This window comes from Pseudorca crassidens, chromosome 12 (genome assembly GCF_039906515.1).
Source record: "Pseudorca crassidens isolate mPseCra1 chromosome 12, mPseCra1.hap1, whole genome shotgun sequence".
In the NCBI taxonomy this organism is placed as follows: Eukaryota; Metazoa; Chordata; class Mammalia; order Artiodactyla; family Delphinidae; genus Pseudorca; species Pseudorca crassidens.
The window spans coordinates 44501245-44523339 of record NC_090307.1 but is presented as its reverse complement, the minus strand read 5'-3'; the positions used below and the strand labels follow the sequence as shown (position 1 = coordinate 44523339).

The 22095-nt window shown below is 38.9% G+C and overlaps 1 protein-coding gene across 1 annotated transcript in view; it reads right to left on the bottom strand.

Moving 5' to 3' along the window:
* Positions 1-4258: 4258 nt before the first annotated feature.
* Positions 4259-22095, bottom strand: part of KLHL14 (kelch like family member 14) — a 99704-nt gene continuing 81867 nt past the window's right edge. The window contains exons 4-8 of the mRNA XM_067701415.1: positions 19673-19751; positions 12272-12462; positions 12032-12190; positions 8908-9065; positions 4259-6381 (exon numbers count right to left, since the gene is read on the bottom strand). Coding sequence (XP_067557516.1) covers positions 6241-6381; positions 8908-9065; positions 12032-12190; positions 12272-12462; positions 19673-19751 — 728 coding nt within the window. The 3' untranslated portion in view covers positions 4259-6240. The remainder of the gene's footprint in view (positions 6382-8907; positions 9066-12031; positions 12191-12271; positions 12463-19672; positions 19752-22095) is intronic.

Below are 22095 nucleotides of genomic sequence, written 5' to 3'. Positions count from 1 at the left end.
GATGATTTGTTGTGTATTCAGGTATTCCACAGATGCAGGGTACATCAAGTTGATTGTGGAGATTTAATCCACTGGTCCTGAGGCTGCTGGGAGAGATTTCCCTTTCTCTTCTTTGCTCGAACAGCTCCTGGGATTCAGCTTTGGATTTGGCCCCGCCTCTGTGTGTAAGTTGCCTCAGGGTATCTGTTCCCACCCAGACAGGAGGGGGTTAAAGGAGCAGCTGATTAGGGGGCTCTGGCTCACTCAGGCGCGGGGGAGGGAGGAGTACGGAATGCGGGGCAAGCCTGTAGGCAGCGGAGGCCAGCATAATGTTGCACCAGCCTGAGGTGCACCATGTGTTCTCCCAGGGTACCCTGGAAGTGGGATCCCGGGACCCTGGATCCCGGGACCCTGGAAGTGGCGGGCTGCACAGGCTCCCGGAAGGGGAGGTGTGGCTAGTGACCTGTGCTTGCACATAGGCTTCTTGATGGCTGCAGCAACAGCCTTAGCTTCTCACGATCGTCTCTGGTGTCCACGCTGATAGCCATGGCTCGCTCCCATCTCTGGAGCCTGTTTAGGTGGTGCTCTGAATTCCCTCTCCTCATGCACCCTGAAACAATGATCTCTTGCCTCTTTGGCAGTTCCAGACTTTTTTCCAGACCCCCTCCTGGCTAGTTGTGGCACACTAGCCCCCTTCAGGCTGTCTTCATGCAGCCAACCCCAGTCTTCTCCCTGGCATCTGACCTCCGAAGTCTGAGCCTCAGCTCCCATCCCCTACCCGCCCCAGCGGGTGAGCAGACAAGCCTCTCAGGCTGGTGAGTGCTGGTCAGCACCGATCCTCTGTGTGGGAATCTCTCCCCTTTGCCCTCTGCTCCCCTGTTGCTGTGCTCTCCTCCATGGCTCCGAAGTTTCCCGCCTGCCCACCTGCCATCTCTGCCAGTGAAGGGGCTTCCTAGCGTGTGGGAACTTTTCCTCCTTCACAGCTCCCTCCTCCCAGAGGTGCACGTCCCATCCCTATTCTTTTGTCTCTGATTTTTGTTTTTTCCTTTGCCCTCTCCAGGTAAGTGGGGAGTTTCTTGCCTTTTGGTAGGTCGGAGTTCTTCTGCCAGTGTTCAGTAGGTGTTCTGTAGGAGTTGTTCCACATGTAGATGTATTTCTGATGTATTTGTGGGGAGGAAGGTGATCTCCTCGTCTTACTCCTCTGCCAACTTGAAGGTCTCATCTCCACATTCTTTACATATGATTTTCCCAGTAATGTTTTGAAGATGAGATTATCACTCCATATACAGATGACAAAACTGAAGTTGGAGAGACTAAATGATTCCCCAGGGTCACAGAGCAAGTTCCTTCCTCTGGTCACTCTTTCCAGTGGTTCATTCAGAACAACAATATAGCATTTGCCATAATGCACCATCATTAATTGTTCACTTTCCCCTCCAACACGTCCTATTTGCATTTGGAAAAATCAGTCAATCTACCAGGAATTCCTATGAGACTTCAAATGATTAAGAAATTTATTCTGTGAGCAGGAGAGTATGGTGGTTTGAGGTGGCCTAAGATTAAAGCCTTAGTTTGAATCCTTGTTCTGCTACCTATGAGCTGTTTAACTTTATCAGATAGTTTACCCTTTCTGAGCATGTGTCCTTACCTTTCACATACAACTAACATTTACTTTATAGAGCTGTTTAGAGGAGTAAATAAGAAAACATGTATAAAATGCCTAGAAGAATGCCTGGCCCATAACAAACGTGAAGTTAGTGGAAGTGTTATGTTTGTTATAATATTGCTGATATAACTTTGAATTCATAACTAAACCCTATTCCTTTATTCCTTTTCCCTAATTTAGTTCAATCACTTCCCAAATGGCCCAGATCTGAGGGACTTGATGGGAAGCCAGGAGCCTGCCTTCTCTGTAAATGTAGGATGCCTCTGTCCTGCAGCCAAATGTTCACCTTCCCTCCTGCCTATTGCCATATGTCATTTTTTTGTGCGTAGGGGATTTGGAAGGTCACAGAGGAAGAGTCCACTTAATAAGTGAAAAAATGGAAGGAGAGGTCACAATCAAGGATCACTTTGCCTGAAGTGATATAATTCCCCTGAGCCTGAATAGACAGTCTTAAATGTCAACTGACTGCAGCCATCTTGTTTTGAACATCTTCAGTGAGCTGAAAACACGAAGGTAATGCTGCTACTCGTGTTAGTGTTAAGAACTGACATTTACCAAGTCCTTAATATATGCTAGGCAACAGCCTGGAATAGAATGGAATAAGCCACTCAAGCTTCAATTTGTAGAAGACTTTTTCCTGAGTCCTATCCCATTGTGCTGCATTCTTGAAGCACATTATCAGGACCTATCTCTAGAACTGAACCCTGTGTTTTTGCACCAAATAGAGCCAGCCAATAACGCCATTAAGAAACCCCACCCAATATGTGGCCCATATTTAATGCTTGATGCAGAGCAGCCCTTTACAGCTATACAAATCAAACAGACTAACTACTTGGATATTTTCTTCTTTTTTTTTAATATAAATTTATTTATTTATTTATTTTTGGCTGCATTGGGTCTTGGTTGCTGTGTGTGGGCTTTTCTCTAGTTGTGGTGAGCGGGGCCTACTCTGTTGTGGTGTGCGGGCTTCTCATTGCGGCAGCTTCTCTTGTCGTGGAGCACAGTCTCTAGGTGCGTGGGTTTCAGTAGTTGTGGCATGCGGGCTCAGTAGTTGTGGCTTGAGGGCTCTAGAGCGCAGGATCAGTAGTTGTGGCGCACGGGCTTAGTTGCTCTGTGGCATGTGGGATCTTCCCTGACCAGGGCTCGAACCCGTGTCCCCTGCATTGGCAGGTGGCTTCTTAACCACTAGGCCACCAGGGAAGTCCTATTTTCTTCTTATATGGACCTTTCTGCTGCTTCTTATTGCCATTTTGTTTTCCACCAAAGTTCCAACATCCTCTAGGTCAGGCACTTCTAGAAAGTCAGGCTTGATCAGTCATGGTCTTCCTCCTACCTCATCTACGGGAACTCAGTCTGTTAAGATACCCAGCAGTGTGTATTAATTGGCTTTGGTATGTTTACCAACCTTATTTTAGCTGGTTTGCTTGTTCATTTAAAAATATTTTAACCTAGAGAACCAGGTTTAATCAGAAGCCTGGCATTTACAGTGATGCCTTTTGGGATATGTTCAATAAATACTTGGTATTACAATGTTGATAATGATGAGTTTGTTAAGTGATGTAAGTGTCAAGCAGCTAGGAAAATAGAAATTTGGCCCTTACAGGGGAGAACAAACACAGGTACTAATTTTAAGACCACAGACACAGCCTAAGTAATTAAAAAATCTGGTCCTATACTCACTCCTCCAAGTTTAGCCAGTTTTAGTTTAGTTATGAACTTAAAATAGGTGATTCCTTGGGATTAGGAAAAGGCCAAGTATATTTGCTTAACTGATCATGATAACTGGTCAGCACTATAGCTTCTGGGGCTTCACAGTATATGAAAGAAGTTCTGCAACAACTAGCCATTGGTTCAGGATAAGAAGCTACTACAGAGAAGGGCCTTTTCTGCTATGCTACACTAGCATGGAGAGCTGAAGATTCAGTGGGCAAAAGAAACTCCATTACTCTTGCTTCGGTAGAATACTACAGAGGGTCAAATGACCCTCTAATTATCAGTTTAATCATTAATAATGGAATATTTGGCTGGGAAGCATTAAATTCTTTCTAGCTTTCAGGCTCTTTACCTGGAAGCTTGCCCAAACCTGCAGCCACGTGCCTCAGTTACTCCTATTGTCTTCCATAGCCCAGTCCTTTCCTTGCCCTGCACAGCCTCTTTTCCAGATTTCTAAAAAGAAAGTAAAATGGAACACTATATTTTTAGATAATTGACCTAATTAAATACGGGATTCATTTATCCTAAGGGTGCAAGTATTGTTTAACGCATACGGTGCTTCTAACAATTCCTATAAATACTTGGTTATCAGATCGTAAGTATGCCTTATTGCAACACTCTTACAGTGGAAAAACCAGATTCAATTCATGATTTTTAACTCACAACACTTTTCTCTGAAACATTTTGTAATTTTTAACATTGTTCGTACTACGTACATACTACATACTGCCAGGAAGCTAAATAAACTTGTAAAGTATATCTGCAGAATAAAAATATTTATGCATTTACCTATTACAAACCTTCAAACAAGTTAATGTGTAGGTTTATAAACATGCTTTATAAGTCAGAATAGGAGAGACAGTTGAATTAGTACATAAAGTTTTTATTTAAAGTTTTCCCCTTCCAAGCAAGCTTCATTTACACATTCTAATACTGTACAAAATTTACATTCTCTGTGACTTATTTATTCACTTTTCACTTTCTAATAGTTTGTGCCTTTCTGAAATACAGAAAGCTTTACTTATAGTTCTCATAAATGCTTTTATTTATTTTGGCTAGAAATAAAAATTAAATGAGCAAGTCCAAGGAAAGCAAATACCCTTGTATAAATGGTGACTTTCAGAAGAAATGGGGACCGTTGACGATAAAAGGTTCTGAAGGAGACCTTGTATTCCTCAAGACGTCAGATGGGATTTTCTCACAAAGTACTGTAACTTTTCTTTTTTTCTATATACTCATATGCGATCAAGGAAAAAAGAAATGAAAGTTGATTGCACTGGATATATATATATATTTATATATATATTTTTACAACGGATCCTTTGGATCTGAACATACAAATAAATACAAAAACAACAAAGATTGCACTTTACTGTAGAAACGGCATTGGATTCTAGTACACTCATCCATCTGGACATGCTCCACGGTGAAAACTTATCACCAAGACATTTTTAACCTGTGGCTTCCCTGTGAGGTTGTTTTTGAAAGACACACTTGTTGAGGGATTCAACAACATCTCTGGGTGATTCACAAAATATTTTAGGCTTTGATTTATTCCTAACTATTGTTGTGCCAGCTCTGAAGAGCTTGAAAAGCAAATCCGTGTTCCTGCTAGTTTTTCTCTTTTGATGGCCCGCGTGGACACTGTCTCATGCTCTCCTGACCTTCTGCTCTTAAATTCCTCATGCCTCTCAAGACAGCTAGCTATTGCTCGCTTAACTGAGCCCAGGCGTCTCTGGTGATAACAAAGAAATGTGATGAGTTGCGGGAAAGAAGGAGGGTCCGTCATGGGCTTTTCTAGAGCCATATCTAGAGCTTTTTTTAGAGCCGAAGGTGAGGAAGAGGGAGAGGTATTTTGTTAGGAGCTATGGTTTGCTCCTGAGGCTCTTCAAGTTGTGTGTTTTAGGGACAGAGAGAAAAGGGGACAGTTCTTCAGAGAAATCTGCCTTTTCGTCCCTGAATTTCCGAAAGCAATCTCTCAGTTTTCATTAGGGGTTAAGTTTGGGCCAGATGTGCTATTTACAGAATATTCAATATTGCATGACTGTCTTTGTCAGTCCTATATTTTCGAAGCAAAGACCAGGTGTATTCATGACTTAATATGCTGCTCCAAATGAGAAAGAGTGAGCCTCTATAAACTGAATGGTGACACACCGTATTTTGTCTTAATCTTTCGGATAAAACTGAGGACACAGAAATTATGACTCTGGCTAGCCTGGAACCTACAGGGCAGAAAGCAATTGCTACAAGAGCCAATATCTTTCTCTTCTACATTCCCACGAGGTGCTGTAAGGGGCAAAAGGTATATGAAATGAAGTTATATGGAAACAAAAATGTTCCTCTTTAATCTTTTATGATTTTCTATAACTGTGTTGCCTACGGAATCTGTGAAGTCGCCACAGGTTAGGAATACAGAATTGAGTGGCAATTTCTGTAATGCAGTGTGAGTATTTTAGTGGGTCAAATTTTGCATCATTCATGAACACAATATCCCCAAAACTTCAACATAGATCACATGCAGGTAGACTACAATGCACAATACTGATCTTAGGTCTCTCTGGGGGGCACGCTCCTGTATTTTATCTTTCTCCTTTTGAAAGTTGAGATCCATGTGAGGAGTTTTTATAAAGCTGGGACAAGTTAAAACCAGTCTGAAATGGAAGAGTCTATCACCACAGGAAGTTCAGTGTAATCCGACTTACAGACAGAGTACCTGTTCAAGGACAGGTCTTTTTCTTTTGTAGCTTCTTGTAAATCATCAGAAACCAAGAATGGAGTTTCGGCAGTTGTACCATTAGGATGTATTGTTCCTATTAGAATAGGGATGTCACCTGTCATTGCTTCCTAGAATGAGATACTGTTCATTCCAGGGTTTCCTGGTGTTATTTGTTGTAAGGTACACAGGCAGGCAGGATAACTGTTGCACAGGCTGGGCCTGCCAGTGGTTCTGCTACGTCTCCTTCAAGTTCTGTCCAGCTGCCTTTTTCTGGACAATAGCATATTGTAGATGACTTGTAGGCTCCCTGGAATAGCAGAGAAGACAGCCTTTAGAGAATTACCACAGCAAGCTTATTTATCACATTTACATTAAGAAGACAATATTTTTTCTCTGCTCTTGCTAAAAAAATTCCAAATGAAAGCAATGGATCTTAAACCATTGTACTCTAAGGAAAAATTTGGGATTGGCAAGATTTCAAAATCTGGGTTTTTGTATGGGTGTGTGGCTAATAATAAAAGTCATACACCTACAACACCCTAGATGATTTATAAATCCCTTATGATAACTTACCTCAAGTTGGAAATTATCCCTCTGGTTTAAGTTTTAAAAAAAATTTATCTTTTATATTCTGTTTTTTTTTTTTTTTTTTTTTTTTTTTTGCGGTACGCGGGCCTCTAATTGTTGTGGCCTCTCCCGTTGCGGAGCACAGGCTCTGGACGCGCAGGCTCAGCGGCCATGGCTCACAGGCCCAGCCGCTCTGCGGCATGTGGGATCTTCCTGGACCGGGGTACGAACCCGTGTCCCCTGCATCGGCAGGCGGACTCTCAACCACTGCGCCACCAGGGAAGCCCTATCTTAAATATTCAAATAAAAGAAGTAAATTGGATTTTAGATTGTCACCTCACTTTTCCATTTTTATCTTACTACTATAGAGAATCAGAGATGGGGTTCAAAACCAGTTTAAAATAAACTGGAAATGAAGACGTGCCAAATTCTTCACACATTGACTTACTTATTTTTAAAAGGCCACATGAGAAATAAAAAATGTCTTTAATCTTGTTTCCTTTGTCAATCTCTCAGGCTAGTGCTTGTATAATATTTCCCTTCCTAAACCAAAGTAGCTTTGTTTTTACCATAGGCAAGAAACAAACAAAAATCCCAACCAACATAGTCGTTTTCTGAAAGTGTATTCCTGGTGTCTGGTTCTAAACATACATACTCTTGCAGCTATCAATTTCCACTAGCAAAAGATCACATGTACCAATATCTAGTGATATATGTCAATACACATTCACTTCCAAATAACTAATAGCTTTTTAAAGCTCCTCCAAACTTTATATAACAATCTTGTTGGATGCAAAAGAAATAAAACTAATTAATATTATTAAAATCCCAAATTAATCTTATAAAACCAACACACATAAATAGGAAAATATAGGAACGGTCATCATTTAAAAAGTGACTGTGTAGACCATTAGACCCTATGTGTCTTCTGATGTGATGTTATTTGAATTACACAGCCACCTCCTTACGTGTTCTCGCTAAAATAAATAAATAGACAAATAAATAAATGGTACATAAATAACAAAAAAATTTAAAAAACAGAGAAAAGCTGAACTTAAGCCCTTATCTCTAGCTTCCAGTCTATAGGAAATAGGGAGACAGAGGGCTATTTTTAAATGACAACATAGGAAATCATTAGGCAATTCGAGAGTATCAGATATTCTATAAGATAACTGACCTTGCTTTTTCAACAAGACAATGGCATGGGACAGGAAGAGGGGCAGGAGCAATCCTCCAGATTGTAAGAGATGTATGAGATATAATAACCAAATACAAGTGAGACTTTTTTTTTTTTTTTTTTTTGTGGTACGCGGGCCTCTCATTGTTGTGGCCTCTCCCGTTGCGGAGCACAGGCTCCGGACGCACAGGCCCACCGGCCACGGCTCACGGGCCCAGCTGCTCCGCGGCACGTGGGATCTTCCCGGACCGGGGCACGAACCCGTGTCGCCTGCATCGGCAGGCGGACTCTCAACCACTGCACCATCAGGGAAGCCCCCAAGTGAGACTTCTTGGATCCTGATTTGAACATATCAATTTGAAAAATACATTTTTATTCAAGTCAATGGGATAAATTTGAAAATGGATTGCATATAAAGGAATTATTGTTAATTTTACTGAGTGTGATAATGATAGTGTGTTTATATAAACAAGTGATTTTTTTTTTTTTAGAGGAATACTGAAGCATTTAGGGTGAAATAACATGTCTAGAATTTGCTTCAAATTGCTTCAACCAAAATTTTTCAAAGGGAGGGTAGATGAAGTAAGTACTGTAAAGCACTGATGGATGTCAAAGTTGGATGGTGCGTTAACAAGGGCCCATTGAACCCTCAGCTTTTGTGTATGTTTAGAAATTTTCATCATAAAGCGAGGGGAAAGTGGAAAGCAATGGCAAATTACATAATCCTAAATAGAATTTGTGGGTAACTGAACAATTAATTTCCATTTTTTATGCTTAGCTGGTCAGAAACTTTTCACTCTCCCAGTCAAACAGTTTTAATAGAACGTTTGTAAAAACCACTTCAGTCCGACTTTTAGTTGGAGAGCATGGGGGTGGGAGGGAAGCAGAGAGCTACCGGATACAATTGACCAGATAGCAAGACAGCTCTACAGCGACCGCACTGAGTTTATTTTACAGCTTAAAGCAATTTACTGCGTGCATATAAACATGTTACTCTTAAAAGGTACTTGTGTGGGTGGTAACACATTTGGAGAGAAACAAAAAGGAAGCACAAATAAAAAGGAGGAGGAGGTAAATGTGGACACTTACCATACTCCAGCTGTAGCCTCCCACAAGGTAAATGCTGTCATCTAGCACTGCACAGCCAGGACCACTGCGACCCTCCAAAATGGGAGTCTGGAGAATATTCCACTGGTCACCTTTTGGGTCATAGCATTCCACGAGCATTACATCGAGGTGGGAGAAACCTAAGTGACATAGCAAAATGGAATCACCAAAGAATAAACTCTCAGGGTCCCAATTTAAGGCTAGGGCTTCTTTTTGCAAAAGGACTAGGGCCAAGAAGTAGATAATTGTGTCTTTGAAGACACATGTATAAGCTGACTGGTGAAATTGGGAGACATGTCGGAAAGACCTAAGAAACAAACAGGCAACCCTCCCCCCCGCCCCCACTCCACCTCGCCACCGACACTCCAAGCCTGGATGCTTTGGATTACTTCAAAGCAAAAATGCCTGGCTAGATGTCATTGGTAGAAGCTGATTTACCTTGGAGTATCAATAAAGGTTTATTTAAACCTTATTTAAAAAGATTTAAAATAGTAATAGCTAAAGCAAGCATTTTATAGACTGCTTACAATAAGCTGGTTGTTTTCTAAGTGCTTTGTATAAAGGAGCTCATTTAACCCCCTCAAGCATCCTATAGATACCATTATATTCATTTTATAGAGGAGAAACTGAGGAACAGAGGGAGTTAATGACCTGAGTTAGTCATACAGCCATTAGATAGGCTGAGATTTGAATCCGGGTGAACAGACTTTATTGCTTTTCTTAAGTGAATATTCAGTTCTCTCAAAATCTTTTACTTGTTTTCTTTTTTTACAGTCTGACTATATGTATAAACAGCTGTGATGATGTGAATGGTTTCCAGTATCTACTAAGGATCCAGGTTTAGAGTAGGGGGTTATCGTCCTCTGAAAGACTCTTCCCACTTTTGATAAAATTTCTCAGTGGCTGGAGCAGTAACTAGGTTGCAGAGAACAACTCATTTCCCCAGACTCCACTGAAGCCCTGCCTTTCATTTAGGGAGTGAAAAATCCTTAATGGGAGCTTCAGGGTCACCGAGCAGACCAAACCCTTAAGGACTTTTTTTTTTTAATGGTTAAACACATGCTATGGATGTTGGCTAGCTGACAATCACAACACATATGGTAAATTAGTCAACATACCGGTCTCTTCAAAGTAATTAAAGAGATAGGCCAAAAATCAGAAAAATGTTCACTCTTGAAGTGGTGGACAGACTATTTCAGGCCACTAACTTTTTTTTTTTTTTTAACATCTTTGTTGGAGTATAATTGCTTTACAATGGTGTGCTAGCTTGTGCTTTACAACAAAATGAATCAGTTACACATATACATATGTTCCCATATCACTTCCCTTTTGCGTCTCCCTCCCTCCCACCCTCCCTATCCCACCCCTCCAGGCGGTCACAAAGCACCCAGCTGATCTCCCTGTGCTATGCGCAGGCCACTAACTTTTTACATAAAATAAATCACATAAGAGAGCAACAGAGCAATGTGCTTACTGCGACCCTGTGATGTAATCCTTTCCTTTAACATTAAGAGTTTGATGATAATTGTTGAAGCATTTATATGAAATGGGGATTTGGGCAAGTTTCCCTAATGGCATCTATGAGGATATGTGTGCCTTCTCTGTACCGAGTACATACGTTGACTATAACCCTCACAATTACCAAGGAAAGGATAATTACCCCTTTTTTACAGACACGAGGTAAATGTCTACAGTAAGATCACACAACTCTAAGTACATAACCGGGATTCAGACCCAGGCTTAGATGCAAAATCCATACTCTTTCCCCCTTTCACACTGTCTTCCTGAGCTAACCTAATTCTGATGTGCATGTGCTATTTTTCATTTAGGTTGTCATTACCTAAGTCTCTTCTGTCCAAGTATAACCTTAAATACTAAAAGTTCCTAAAATATGAGGCATTCTTGTGCAAAAGAAGTTAGTAGAAGTCATATTTTAATGCAGAAAGCTACAAAGTTAATATAAAATACGTTGATGTAAAGGAATGAATGGAGTATGGATTGACATGAAAGAGCACCAGTGAAAGCAAAAAAGAATGAAATGGGAAGCGTCTGAAGCAGTAAAGATAAATTCCCTTCCACTGAGGAGACTCTAAGGTGAGAAGCAGATCTAGACCAGAATATTGTCATTTCTGATTGAATAGGAACTTGGAAATACTTATTTAAAAATTATATGTGTCCAGTATTTATTACATTTAGGGGTAAATATGGATTATGAAAAAGAGAAAAAATGTCTATATCTAACTCATGGTTTAAGATGGGTATATGACTGGAAAATAAACGCACAGAATCGCCTTATGTGCCATACCCAGATGGCCTGTTTCTCACTTTGTTCAATTTCAAAGATCATGGACAGTCAGAGCTGGAAGAGATTTTAGAGAACAACTTGACCACCTTCTTCATTTTCAGATGGGAAAACGGAAGCTCAAAGCAGTTCAATGATGTTCTCAGTATCACAGGTCTCTCCGCTTTCCTGTCAAATTCAGCGTTACACACATGCACACAAACTACAAAAAAGTTGCAGTCACATACATACACGAGGAGGGAAACAAGCCAAAATATGGCTCTAAAAAGACTCTGCTTTAAATGTTACTGATTAAAAAAGCAAATGGAAAGAATTGAGAATCATAGATGGCTTGATATTCAACCCTTCAAAGAAATAATTCTAAATTTAGACATGAAATTCTACTGTTTTCTTTAAGAAAAATCACATACATGCTTCTTTGTGCTTCTCTGACTAAAGTTCTTTATGATTATTACAAAAACAATTTTCTGGAAAAAATCCATTACTATAATTTTGGTGATAAGGAATAATTTATTTTACTGAATTCATTGTTACAAAAAATTGTGCTTTTCAGTTATTAATGCTCTAGTTTTTTAAATTTTCTGTAGACATCATTATTCATTTCTTTAATGTATGTGGTAACTTCAAAATAATCCTATCTGCAGGAGAGCCAAAATAAGTGCTTGCCCAAGGGTACTGCTAATTTGCAAAGAGTAGATTTCATTTGGTCAACCTTTTTACTTGGTAAACTATGATTATCTAACGAGAAACCCCCTTAGCAAGAAACATGAGATGCAAATGTTATTGTGATTAAAAAAAAAAGACCTTTCAAATGATTTCCTCCAATTGCATACAAGCGATCATTCATTACAGCCAAAGTGTGGATGGCGCGTTTTGTGTTCATATCTTGTTTTCGAGCCCAGACGTCCATGACGGGGTCATAGCAATATAGCCATGGGACATATTCTCCATTGTGTACACCCCCTGTGAATTAAGCATAGACACACAAGTCAAGAAAATGCCTTGGAACTGAACTTTGTAACACAAAGTGGATGAATGACTTGCCTGAAATGTATATTTTCCCATTGTGCACTGCTCCTGCATGAGCTGCCAGAGGCTGTGGCAAGGGGGACACATAACGCCATTCATTTGTTTCTAGGTTATAGCACTCCACGCTGGACAAGTAGCCAGTTTCATTCCGTCCACCAATAACGTATAAATGTTTGTCCAACCGACATGCATAGAAACTGGCTCTTCTACAATGAAAAAAACCAAAAAACAAAACAACCCAATGTAAATCACAAAAGGAGCCCAGTCAGTCACGGGAAGCGAGGACAGCCTGCTTCAGAAAGGGGTGCAGACCTTTGGAAATTACACGTATAGCTCCCTTCTAAATCTGAGACCTTGTACAGCAACCATCTGCAGTGCCCATGCTGGTTAAGATTATGGATACTAAAGTCACAGTAGAGGAGAAATTCACCAACTCTTTGTTTCAGCTCTTTTATCTTGCTTTTTATACACTGTTAAAGTGTTCACTAATGTTTGGGATATTTGGTACCTTGTAAGGATATCACAGCTCAGTAAGACAAAGTGAAAAATGAGGTAGATAATGCAACAATAATAAATTATCTTGACATTCACTTTCTTTATGGTCCTTCAAGGGTCATTGTTCCCAATTTATAAGAGAACTACATCATCAAAATTTTTCTTCAATTATCATTTTTTCTTTTTTCCTCCCAGTATGACTGCAAATAGAGAAACTTTTTCAACTGAATAGAGTGTTGAAATCTTGCTCTTATATAACCCATATTAGGAACTTCATCTATGTAGCTTTTGGTGTTGATTCTCACGAACCTCTAAGGATATTTTAAAGTCTCTTTGCAAGAGAGACTATTTATTAAGTTATCCCACCTGCCATCAAAGGCAAAAGACATGCATGCTGTGTTGAAAGGACTGGAGACAGGGAGGCCAGTTCTGAGGGAGAAAATAATCTAGGAGTAAGAGATTGAGGACCTGAATTAGAATTTTAGTAGAAGACATGAAAAGAGGTGATGCAAGATATTTTAAAGGAGGATGTAAGGCTTAGTTACTAATAATATATGAGAGCTGAGGGAGAAAAGAGGTTGGAAGAGGACTCAAAGATTTGGAGTTAGAATGACTAGGTTGAAATCTTAAGCAAGTCCTTGACCTTTTGCTTCTTTTTTTCTCATTCACGCTACTGGAATAATATACTTCATAAGGATAACATATGGTTCAATACTGAAAAAGAACAATCGTAAAGTGCCAAGCCCCTCAGAGAACATAATTTATGTTTATTGAATTAATGGTCTTTATAAAAATTGATGCCAAGACTCTTGGGCCATGTCAACAGCAAAATGAGGAGCCCTAGAGGTTTTAAATCAGGTAAACCTATATTGTTTGGAGATTTTCCAAGTTGTGTTTCCTAAGTGTCAAAACCTCTGGGAAGCAGTATATAGCATCTTGATGAACAGTTTGTTCTCTGGAATCAGACTGCCTGGTTGTACGACTTACTGGGTGTGTGGGCTTTGACATGTTACTTAACCCCCTCAGCCTCAGATTACTCATCTGTAACATAGAGATTATGACGGTACCTTCCTCATGGGGTTATTTGTGAACACATGCGTAAAGTGTTTGTCATAGTGTCCAACGTTTTGTTCATACTCAGGAGCTAACGGTTGATATTATTTGGATAAAAAGGTTTTAAAAATCAGCTATCAAGATGTTTGCATATAAACTTTTCCGAATAGTATTTTAAGTGATGACTAAATTCTTCAGCGTTTTTATATAATTTATACCATAAATGTATGGCATATGTTATGGATGGTGATCGATGCAGTTATTTTATTTTTTCCAGCTTTCCTGAGGCATAATTGACAAAACTGTAATACACGTAAAGGGTACATGTGATGATTTGATTTGTGCATACACTGTAAAATGATTTTCACAATCAAATTAATGAACACATCCACCAGCTCATGTAGTAACTTTTTTTCTTGTGAGAACACTTAAGATCTACTCTCTCAGCAAATTTCAAGTAACAATACAGTATTATTAACTGTAGTTACCATGCTGTACATTAGATCCTCAGAATTTACTTATAATTGAAAGTTTGTACCCTTTGACCAATCTCTCCCCATTTTCCCCACCCTTATCCCCTGGCAATCACCATTCTAGTCTGTTTCTTTAAGTCTGACTTTTAAAATAAGATTCCACGTATGAGTGATATCATACAGTGTTTGTCTTTCTCAGTCTGGCATTTCACTTAGCATGATCACCTTCAGTTTCAACCATGTTTGTCATGCAAATGGCAGGATTTCCTTCTTTTCTATGGCAGAATAATATTCCATTCTATATATTCACCACATTTTCTTTATCTATTTATCTGTCAGCAGACACTTAGGTTGTTTCCATATCCTGGCTCTTGTGAATAATGCTGCAATGAACATGGGAGTGCCGATATCTCTTCAAGTTACTGATGTTGGTTCCTTTGGATACAGTATATGCGGAAGTGGGATCGCTAGATCGTAAGGTTCAGTTTTTCTGGATAGTCCTAGAATTGTTAGCATCATTGGTAGCTTGAGAGTAATATTTTGGCTATGTTTTTTTTTCCTATATTTTCTTGATGGTTTTGAAAGAAATAGGTGCTGTGCAAAACACAGAAAGATGATGAAAGGAAAATGAGAGAAGGATAAAAGTAGGAAGGAGAATAAAGAACAAGTGAGATAGATTTCATTAAATAAGGGTTGTTGTTATCCTGGGCCCATGTCTTCTGAGGGATATATGAAGCTCTGAAATTGTAAAAAGAATTTTTTAATAAAATGTCATATATTATATATATATATATGTATATATGTGCATTTTTGGAATATGTTTGGAGAAAGACTTTGGGGGGAAGTTTTTAATCATATTATCAAGGGGATTAACAACCTAAAAAATTTGGGATTTCCTGGTGTAAAGAAGTAAAAACTCATCTAAATATAAAATTAGGTTTAATAACAATAGCAAAATTAAGTGCACACAGATGGACCACTGGTTCCTTCCATTTCTCTAACCAGATTTCAATTGCTCTCTTATTGAATATGATAGGTCAAGGTTATTTTACTAGCGCTTTTACCTTCTCAAGTTAAAATATTTGATTGAAAAGACCGACTCATGTCTACAAAAATCTGTACTAAAGTAACACAGATATTTCTTTGCATCATTGCCACCAGGGTAGGTCAGTATCCCTCTTCCATATGATTCTATGACAGGTTTTGGAGCGTCTGAAATAATTAATTTACTAATTTTACTAATAGGCTATCTTTAGTGGGCCAATACCATAGTTTGGACCACGTGGGTAACATACTATATTCTGAGTTCTTCTATGTATTATGTACTATATTCCGGTTTAGAAGAGAAAAATGTTAGTCATGACAAGTATGAAAATCCTCTATTTAATGAAGTTTAGATAGTGGAGAATAAGAGAAAGATCTTCTTTTGGCAGTGTGAACTCCTTTTATCTTGTCTAAAGTTCAGTTTTCTCACTCTTTCTGTTCTGGTTCCTTCCTTCCTCTCTTAACCCGAGGGAGCCTGTCGGAACTCTCAATTTTTAGCCCAGGCGTTCTTAATCTGATGCTCCGTGTACTCCTAGCTTTATCCACACAGTGTCACTGTTAGGTTCTGAACGGGGGAAAAAAAAATCAGTAGGTTTCACTTCCTGACTAAAAGTGCATTTTTATGCAGAAATTTTAATAGCGAAGGTTCTGAGTCTCTGACTTATTCCCTTGCATGCCCAAAGTGAGAATTCACGAAATGCATTATAGAAACACTGGATAGTTAATGGTCTATCAGCAACTGTGAACATTTGCTCGAGGCTAAAATTTTACCATACCAGGTCTCTCCTGAAAAGCTTCCTGCCCGACCTACCCACATGAAGAGCACACCTGATTAGGCTGTTTTATTTCGGGGGGGGGGGGGGGGAAGGAAGCTCAAGATTATTGAAGATTTTTTAATGGAATTACACTATTTGTATTACAAATTGTTCTTCTCTCCCTCCTCCACCCCTCCACCCCCGTCCCAATGCCAGAGAGGATATTCAATGAATTGAGATAAGTTTAAAAAGACTACCAATGACCTCTACAAATATACTTTAAACCTGTGTTTAAAGAACTTTAAAAGTTCTTTCTGACCCTTAGGTCAGAAAACTGAGATTGTATCTCAGTTTCAACTTTTGACTTCTACCATCAGGTTAAAAACAACAGATTTTAAAAAACACAATATTGTCTCCCATTGTTTCTTGTAAGGCTGCTAGAAACATAGTATTTAAATTTGGAAACATCTTTGTTGTATTTGCTTCCAGCTTTTCACCTAGTCTGTGAAACTTAAGCTTTGTTACTGGTGCCTCCAAATGGCTTTTTCTCTCCCTCCCTCCCTTCTTTTTCTTTTCTGTTTCCAAGACTAGCTAGGGGGTAATATCTCCACAAGAATAATACCTAAAATGTCTACTTTTTTTTAAAACAACATTAAAGTCACCAAAGCATTTTTATTGATCCAAGTGTTCATTTTTGCCCTCTTCTTACTGAAGAATCAAATCCTAGATCTGAGAGCAAAACAACTCATAGCTTTACATTTATCTTTGTACTTTTGTCTAATCACTTCTGTCAGTAACCCCATAGGCAGCAGGCATACAACTCTTGAGTTGACCTATGGTTGAGTGAGCCTGGAGGTCACGTGCCCATTTCTCTGCTGAACTGGGAGGGTGTTCTGCACTTTTATTATATTCTTCTGGAAGCTCTGATTAGGTAAGATAATCCTAGGAATTTGCCCAGCCAGCTCTGTGAGAGTGGGTGATCCCAGAGGTGGCTTTCAATGTGTTTCTATTATTCTCAATCAGTTTGGTAACTTCTCAGCAGTTAGGCAGCAGCTAATGGAAGGAGGGAGGTGGGAAACTTCTGGTGAGTTTGACTAATGGTCCAGACAATGCAAAATTAACTCAATTAAATGTCTCAAGAAACCTCTTTTCTGATCTGAAGAGTATTTCATATATTTTAGTATTTTTTCCCTTCTTTGTTGAATCACCAATTAAACCATGCTGGTAGCTAACTGTACTTGCTATGTTGAATGGAAGCTCGGCGATGACAGAAAAATTTCATTTTCAGTTATGGATTGCTGCCTAGGTCAACCAACCCCTAGGAGATATGGAGCTAGAAGATTGACTGGGCATTTGTGAGATCTGCCTTTTCCCATTCAGCTCTGGAAGGAGCTCTTTATTTGGTCTATCGAGTTGATTGTTCTAAATCTAAAAAAAACCTTCTTTTACTAGGGACCTGACATGATATACCATAATGACTTCGAAAGAAACGTTAAACAGTCCATCCTGTCAACGGTGGCTGCCAGGCGCCGACAGACCATGGCAGGTCTTTTTATCAGGTCAATGAGCTGCTAAAAATTGTCTAAGTAGGACCCTGCCATGATAGGCCATAATGCCTCAGAGGAAGTCATTATAGAATATCAAGTAAACAATACACATTTTAAAAAATTACTAATTAGGTTTTGCAGCAATACTTCTCATCCTTAGGGGCTCTACAGTGAGATAATTGACCGTGACGTGAGTTATGCCTCCCAAACCCAAGGCGTGAAGGTTAATTATCGTGGTGAACAGCCCCCAGGAAAGGCGACCATAGTGATGAGATGCTGACATTTCAAACATGTTATTGATGTGTATTTTTAAAATGTTTTTTTAACAAAATTTTTTGGAATGGTTTTGATGAAAGGGTAAAGTGATGCAGCTACAATAACAGCAACTAGAAAATAACCCCAAAAGGAGAGAAACAAGGTACTTTGGAGAAAGACATCAGGAGAGGCTTTTATATATACATGTATACACAACAGGAGGATTGAGAAGTTTGTCAGGGTATTAATTGACTCAGAATAATTTCTTGAGGTACCTTGCAGCTAGACATTCCTAACAGTGTCTAGGGTCCTTAGACTATACTGTGCCTCATCATTTTCAATGTATAGCTTTTAGTCTCCTGAAAGAGAGTTTTAATATGCTTACATGGAATGGGAAGTTAGATATTGTTTCTTTATAGCAGAGATTCATACTCTCTTTCTGTAGTAATGTACCTTTTTGAGGAATGGTATGATTTGAAAATTTCTTTTTAACTTTGAATTTATGATTAAGGATTTAACTTGATCTCAGGGTAATCTGATTAAATGTTTAAAGGAGGAGATGTTAAGGTTAGGAAGGAAATAAGAAAGAAAATTATTTCTTAGTCCAATCGAGAAGAGGAAACAGGTTGCAGCTTATCCTTACTATTATATTGGAAAATTTGCTCAAGAGGATCTTGAGATATTATTTGAAAAGAACCAAGTGTTCAAACTTTAGTATGTGAATTTACATGCGCCTATTAAGACACGGTGTCCTGCCTAAGTAACAGTCAGGAGAACTGAATATGTATAAACATAGTTGCCTTATTGTCCTTTGATACTAGGAGAACTGGCTGAGATAAACACTGCATACATTAAAAATGAGAGGACACTTGGCAAAACTCTTATTTCTAAGCTAACAAATCAACTGTTTTTGAATGTATGACGGGGAGATATTTGAGGAGGTAAATGCAATGAATTTGAGATTGTGAGACCTAAAAACATCAATATTGAAATTTCTGCATCAAAGTATATACATATCATTGTGAGAATGGTGTTTTATATTTCAATGATAAGATTTAAATATATTATAACTAAGAAGAGTGGAATAGCCAGTGAAATTGTAGCTCTGTTTGTTAAAAAAAAAAAAAAGCAAAAACCAATTCAACGTGGAAAAGGAAGACAAGTCATGGAGAGCATTATGCTAAGTGAAATAAGTCAGACAGAGAAAGACAAATACTGTATGATATCATGTATATGTGGAATCCAAAAAATACAACAAACTATTGAATATAACAAAAAAGCAGCAGACTCACAAATATAGAGAACCAACTAGTGGTTACCAATTGGGAGAGGGAGGGGGGAGGGGCAAGATAGGGGTACGGGATTAAGAGGTACAAACTATTAGGTATAAAATAAGTTACAAGAATATATTGTACAACACAGGGAATACAGCCAATATTTTATAACTATACATGGAGTATAACCTTTAAAAATTTGAATCATTATATTGTACATTTATATTGTATAGAAACTATACTTCAATAAAAAAGTGAACTTTAACTAGTAACAAAAAAAGGAAGACAAGTCATACAAATTTTTTCTTCCTCCATTGGGACAAATAATTGACTTATTTGATTATTTTTTCCATTGAGTTAATAAGGCAGTTAGTCTAAGTTGGCCAGGCCAGGTTTTGTATTTGACTCCTGTGACTTTCACTGGCTCTGTTTAGCGTACCTTATCATGGAAAACCATTCAGCAACCTTGCTTCCAGTAAAGCAGCCACAAATGTTTCAGACCTAAGAAATAGACACTTACCTTTCTTGCATGGGCGGAAGTTGTATCCAGCTATTAAATCGGGGATCATATCTGCTGACAAAATTTGTACTGTGTTTTCCTGTAAAAATATATTTGAGACACTTAAAACTTAAATTCCTTTGTTGTTTTGCACATTTAAAAGTATTTTATAAGATGCCTCTGTTCTCAGGTTTAAGAAACAGATGAATTAAGTAGATTTAAGTAGAGGGACTATCTAACACAGTATGAGAAGTGATAAGTCAGAAGAAAAATTTATGTGCCTCTTCAAACGTTTTTCCTTTTTTTCTTCTTTTCTCCTCCACTTTTTCTGTGGGGTGGGGATGAGTTGGAATAAAAATAATTCAACCATAATAATAAAAGCAAGTATGTTTATCAGACTATCAAAGGTAGGGTAAAATTTCTGTATTTTGGTGTTTATAGGTTTTAAAAACATGAAGTTATTGTCTATACATAATCAGTTCCAGAGACTAACTTGTGTGATATCTCTGGATAGAACCTTTTTCTAAATGATCCAAGAATTCTAGCAGTGGAAGAGTCCACTCTGTCTCCAGGGAAACAATAGCAATCACTACCATAAGAGTTTGCATTAGGAAGTCAGTTGTAGGCTATGACCGTCATGCAAGTTCTGTTTGTGCATTTGGGGAAAGCACAGTTGCTGTGATGTATCACAAGTACATTTACTGAAATGGGAAACATGCGTCCTCAGAGCTGGTTAACCAGCTTATCTCCTCTGTTGAGCCTAAGAAACACAGTAATGCCTCCAAGGTATGAAAATGAATCTTGTTTTACATACAGATTGACACCAAAGCAAGAAATAGGAGCAAAAGTGTGTATTCCATTTTCTGTGTAGCAACTGAGATGATAGTCATCTAAAGCGCCTGAAGGCTTAACTCTAAAAGTATGTTTTTCATTAATGTATGTGTAACTAACCATTGAAATATAGGTACCAAACTTCACCACGGGAAGAAACAGATAGGATTGTGTGTGTGTGTGTGTACACGCACTCACACGGGCATGTATACACAACACAATTATTAATTGCAAGAATATATATTGAGCGCTCACTATGTGTCTTATGTGTTCTAGGTTCTGGGAATATGCTGGTAAACGAGAAAGACAAAGTCCTCGTTCTTGTAAATAAATAAACACAGACTTGTAAATAAATACATATATAATAATGCTATATTTTCTTTACCAAATGCCAGAAAGAAAAATAAAGCAGGGATTGATAGAGGGGAAGCCAGTTTCAGTAGGGTGGTCACCTGCTCACAGATATCTTCTGCAAGCCACGCAAATATCTGCAGAATTAGCGTCTCAGGCAGTGGGGAAGGTGAGTATAAAGTCCCTGGGTTGGCCAAGCATTCAAAACCAGCAAGAATGCTGGGGTGACTTGGACAGAAGTCGAAGTATATCAAGGTCCAGACACGGTGTGTCTTGTGGACTGGTGTCAAATTTCGTCTTTTGTCATAAGAACATTAGGAAGTCACTGGAAAGTTTTGAGCAAATGAGAAACATGGCCTAATTTACCTCTTATCATGATCACTCTGGCTGTTGTGTAAAAAACTAGACCATACAAGGGCTGCTCAGGAAGTGGGGGACCTGTCACGAGGCCATCGCAACAGTCAAGGCAAGAGCTGGCTTGAGTGGAGGTGGAAGCAAGATATGGTCGAGTTTGGGATCTATTCTGTGGGCACAGCCAATACAATTTTCTGATAGATTGAGCACTGGTATAAGAAAAAGTGAGTAATTAAAGACGACTGCTAGGTTTTTAGCCAGCGGAACTGGATGGAATGTCGTGCAATTTGCCGAGGTGGGGAAGACCAGGCAGGGGTAGTTGGGGGGTTAGGGAGAGAAGCCATTAGTTCCGTTTTGGATTTAACCTTGAGAGGAATATCGGATCTCAAAGCATAAGTGGCTGGTAGGCCACTGGCTAAATGAGGCTGCAGGTACAAATTTTGGAGTCATTAGTCAAGAGATACTGTTTAAAAATCAAAGAACAAGATGAAACTCTTTAGGGAAAGGGTATGGAAATGGAAGATAATGAGTGCTGGAAATGAGCCCTGGGGGAGAAGAAGAAAAACTAGCAAAGAAAAGGAATTGTCAGAAGCAGGAGGAAAAGAGGAGTGAGCGACGGAGAACTGACCATAGGATTTGGAAACATGGGGGTTGGTGGTGACCATGACAAGCATTGTTTCAGTGGACAGCAGGGCATAAAAGCCTGAGTGGGGACTCCTCAGGAGAGACTAAGATGTAAGAAAGCAGAGGCAAGAGGATAAGCAATGCTTCTTAGGACTTTTGACACGAAAAGAAGATTATAGCAGGAAGATGCAGCATCGAGAGAAAATTTTATTTAGTTCTTGGTTGTGTTTTTCAATTCAGAAGTACCCCAAAGTCCTTGAGTAGGCAAAAGGGAATGAGGAATA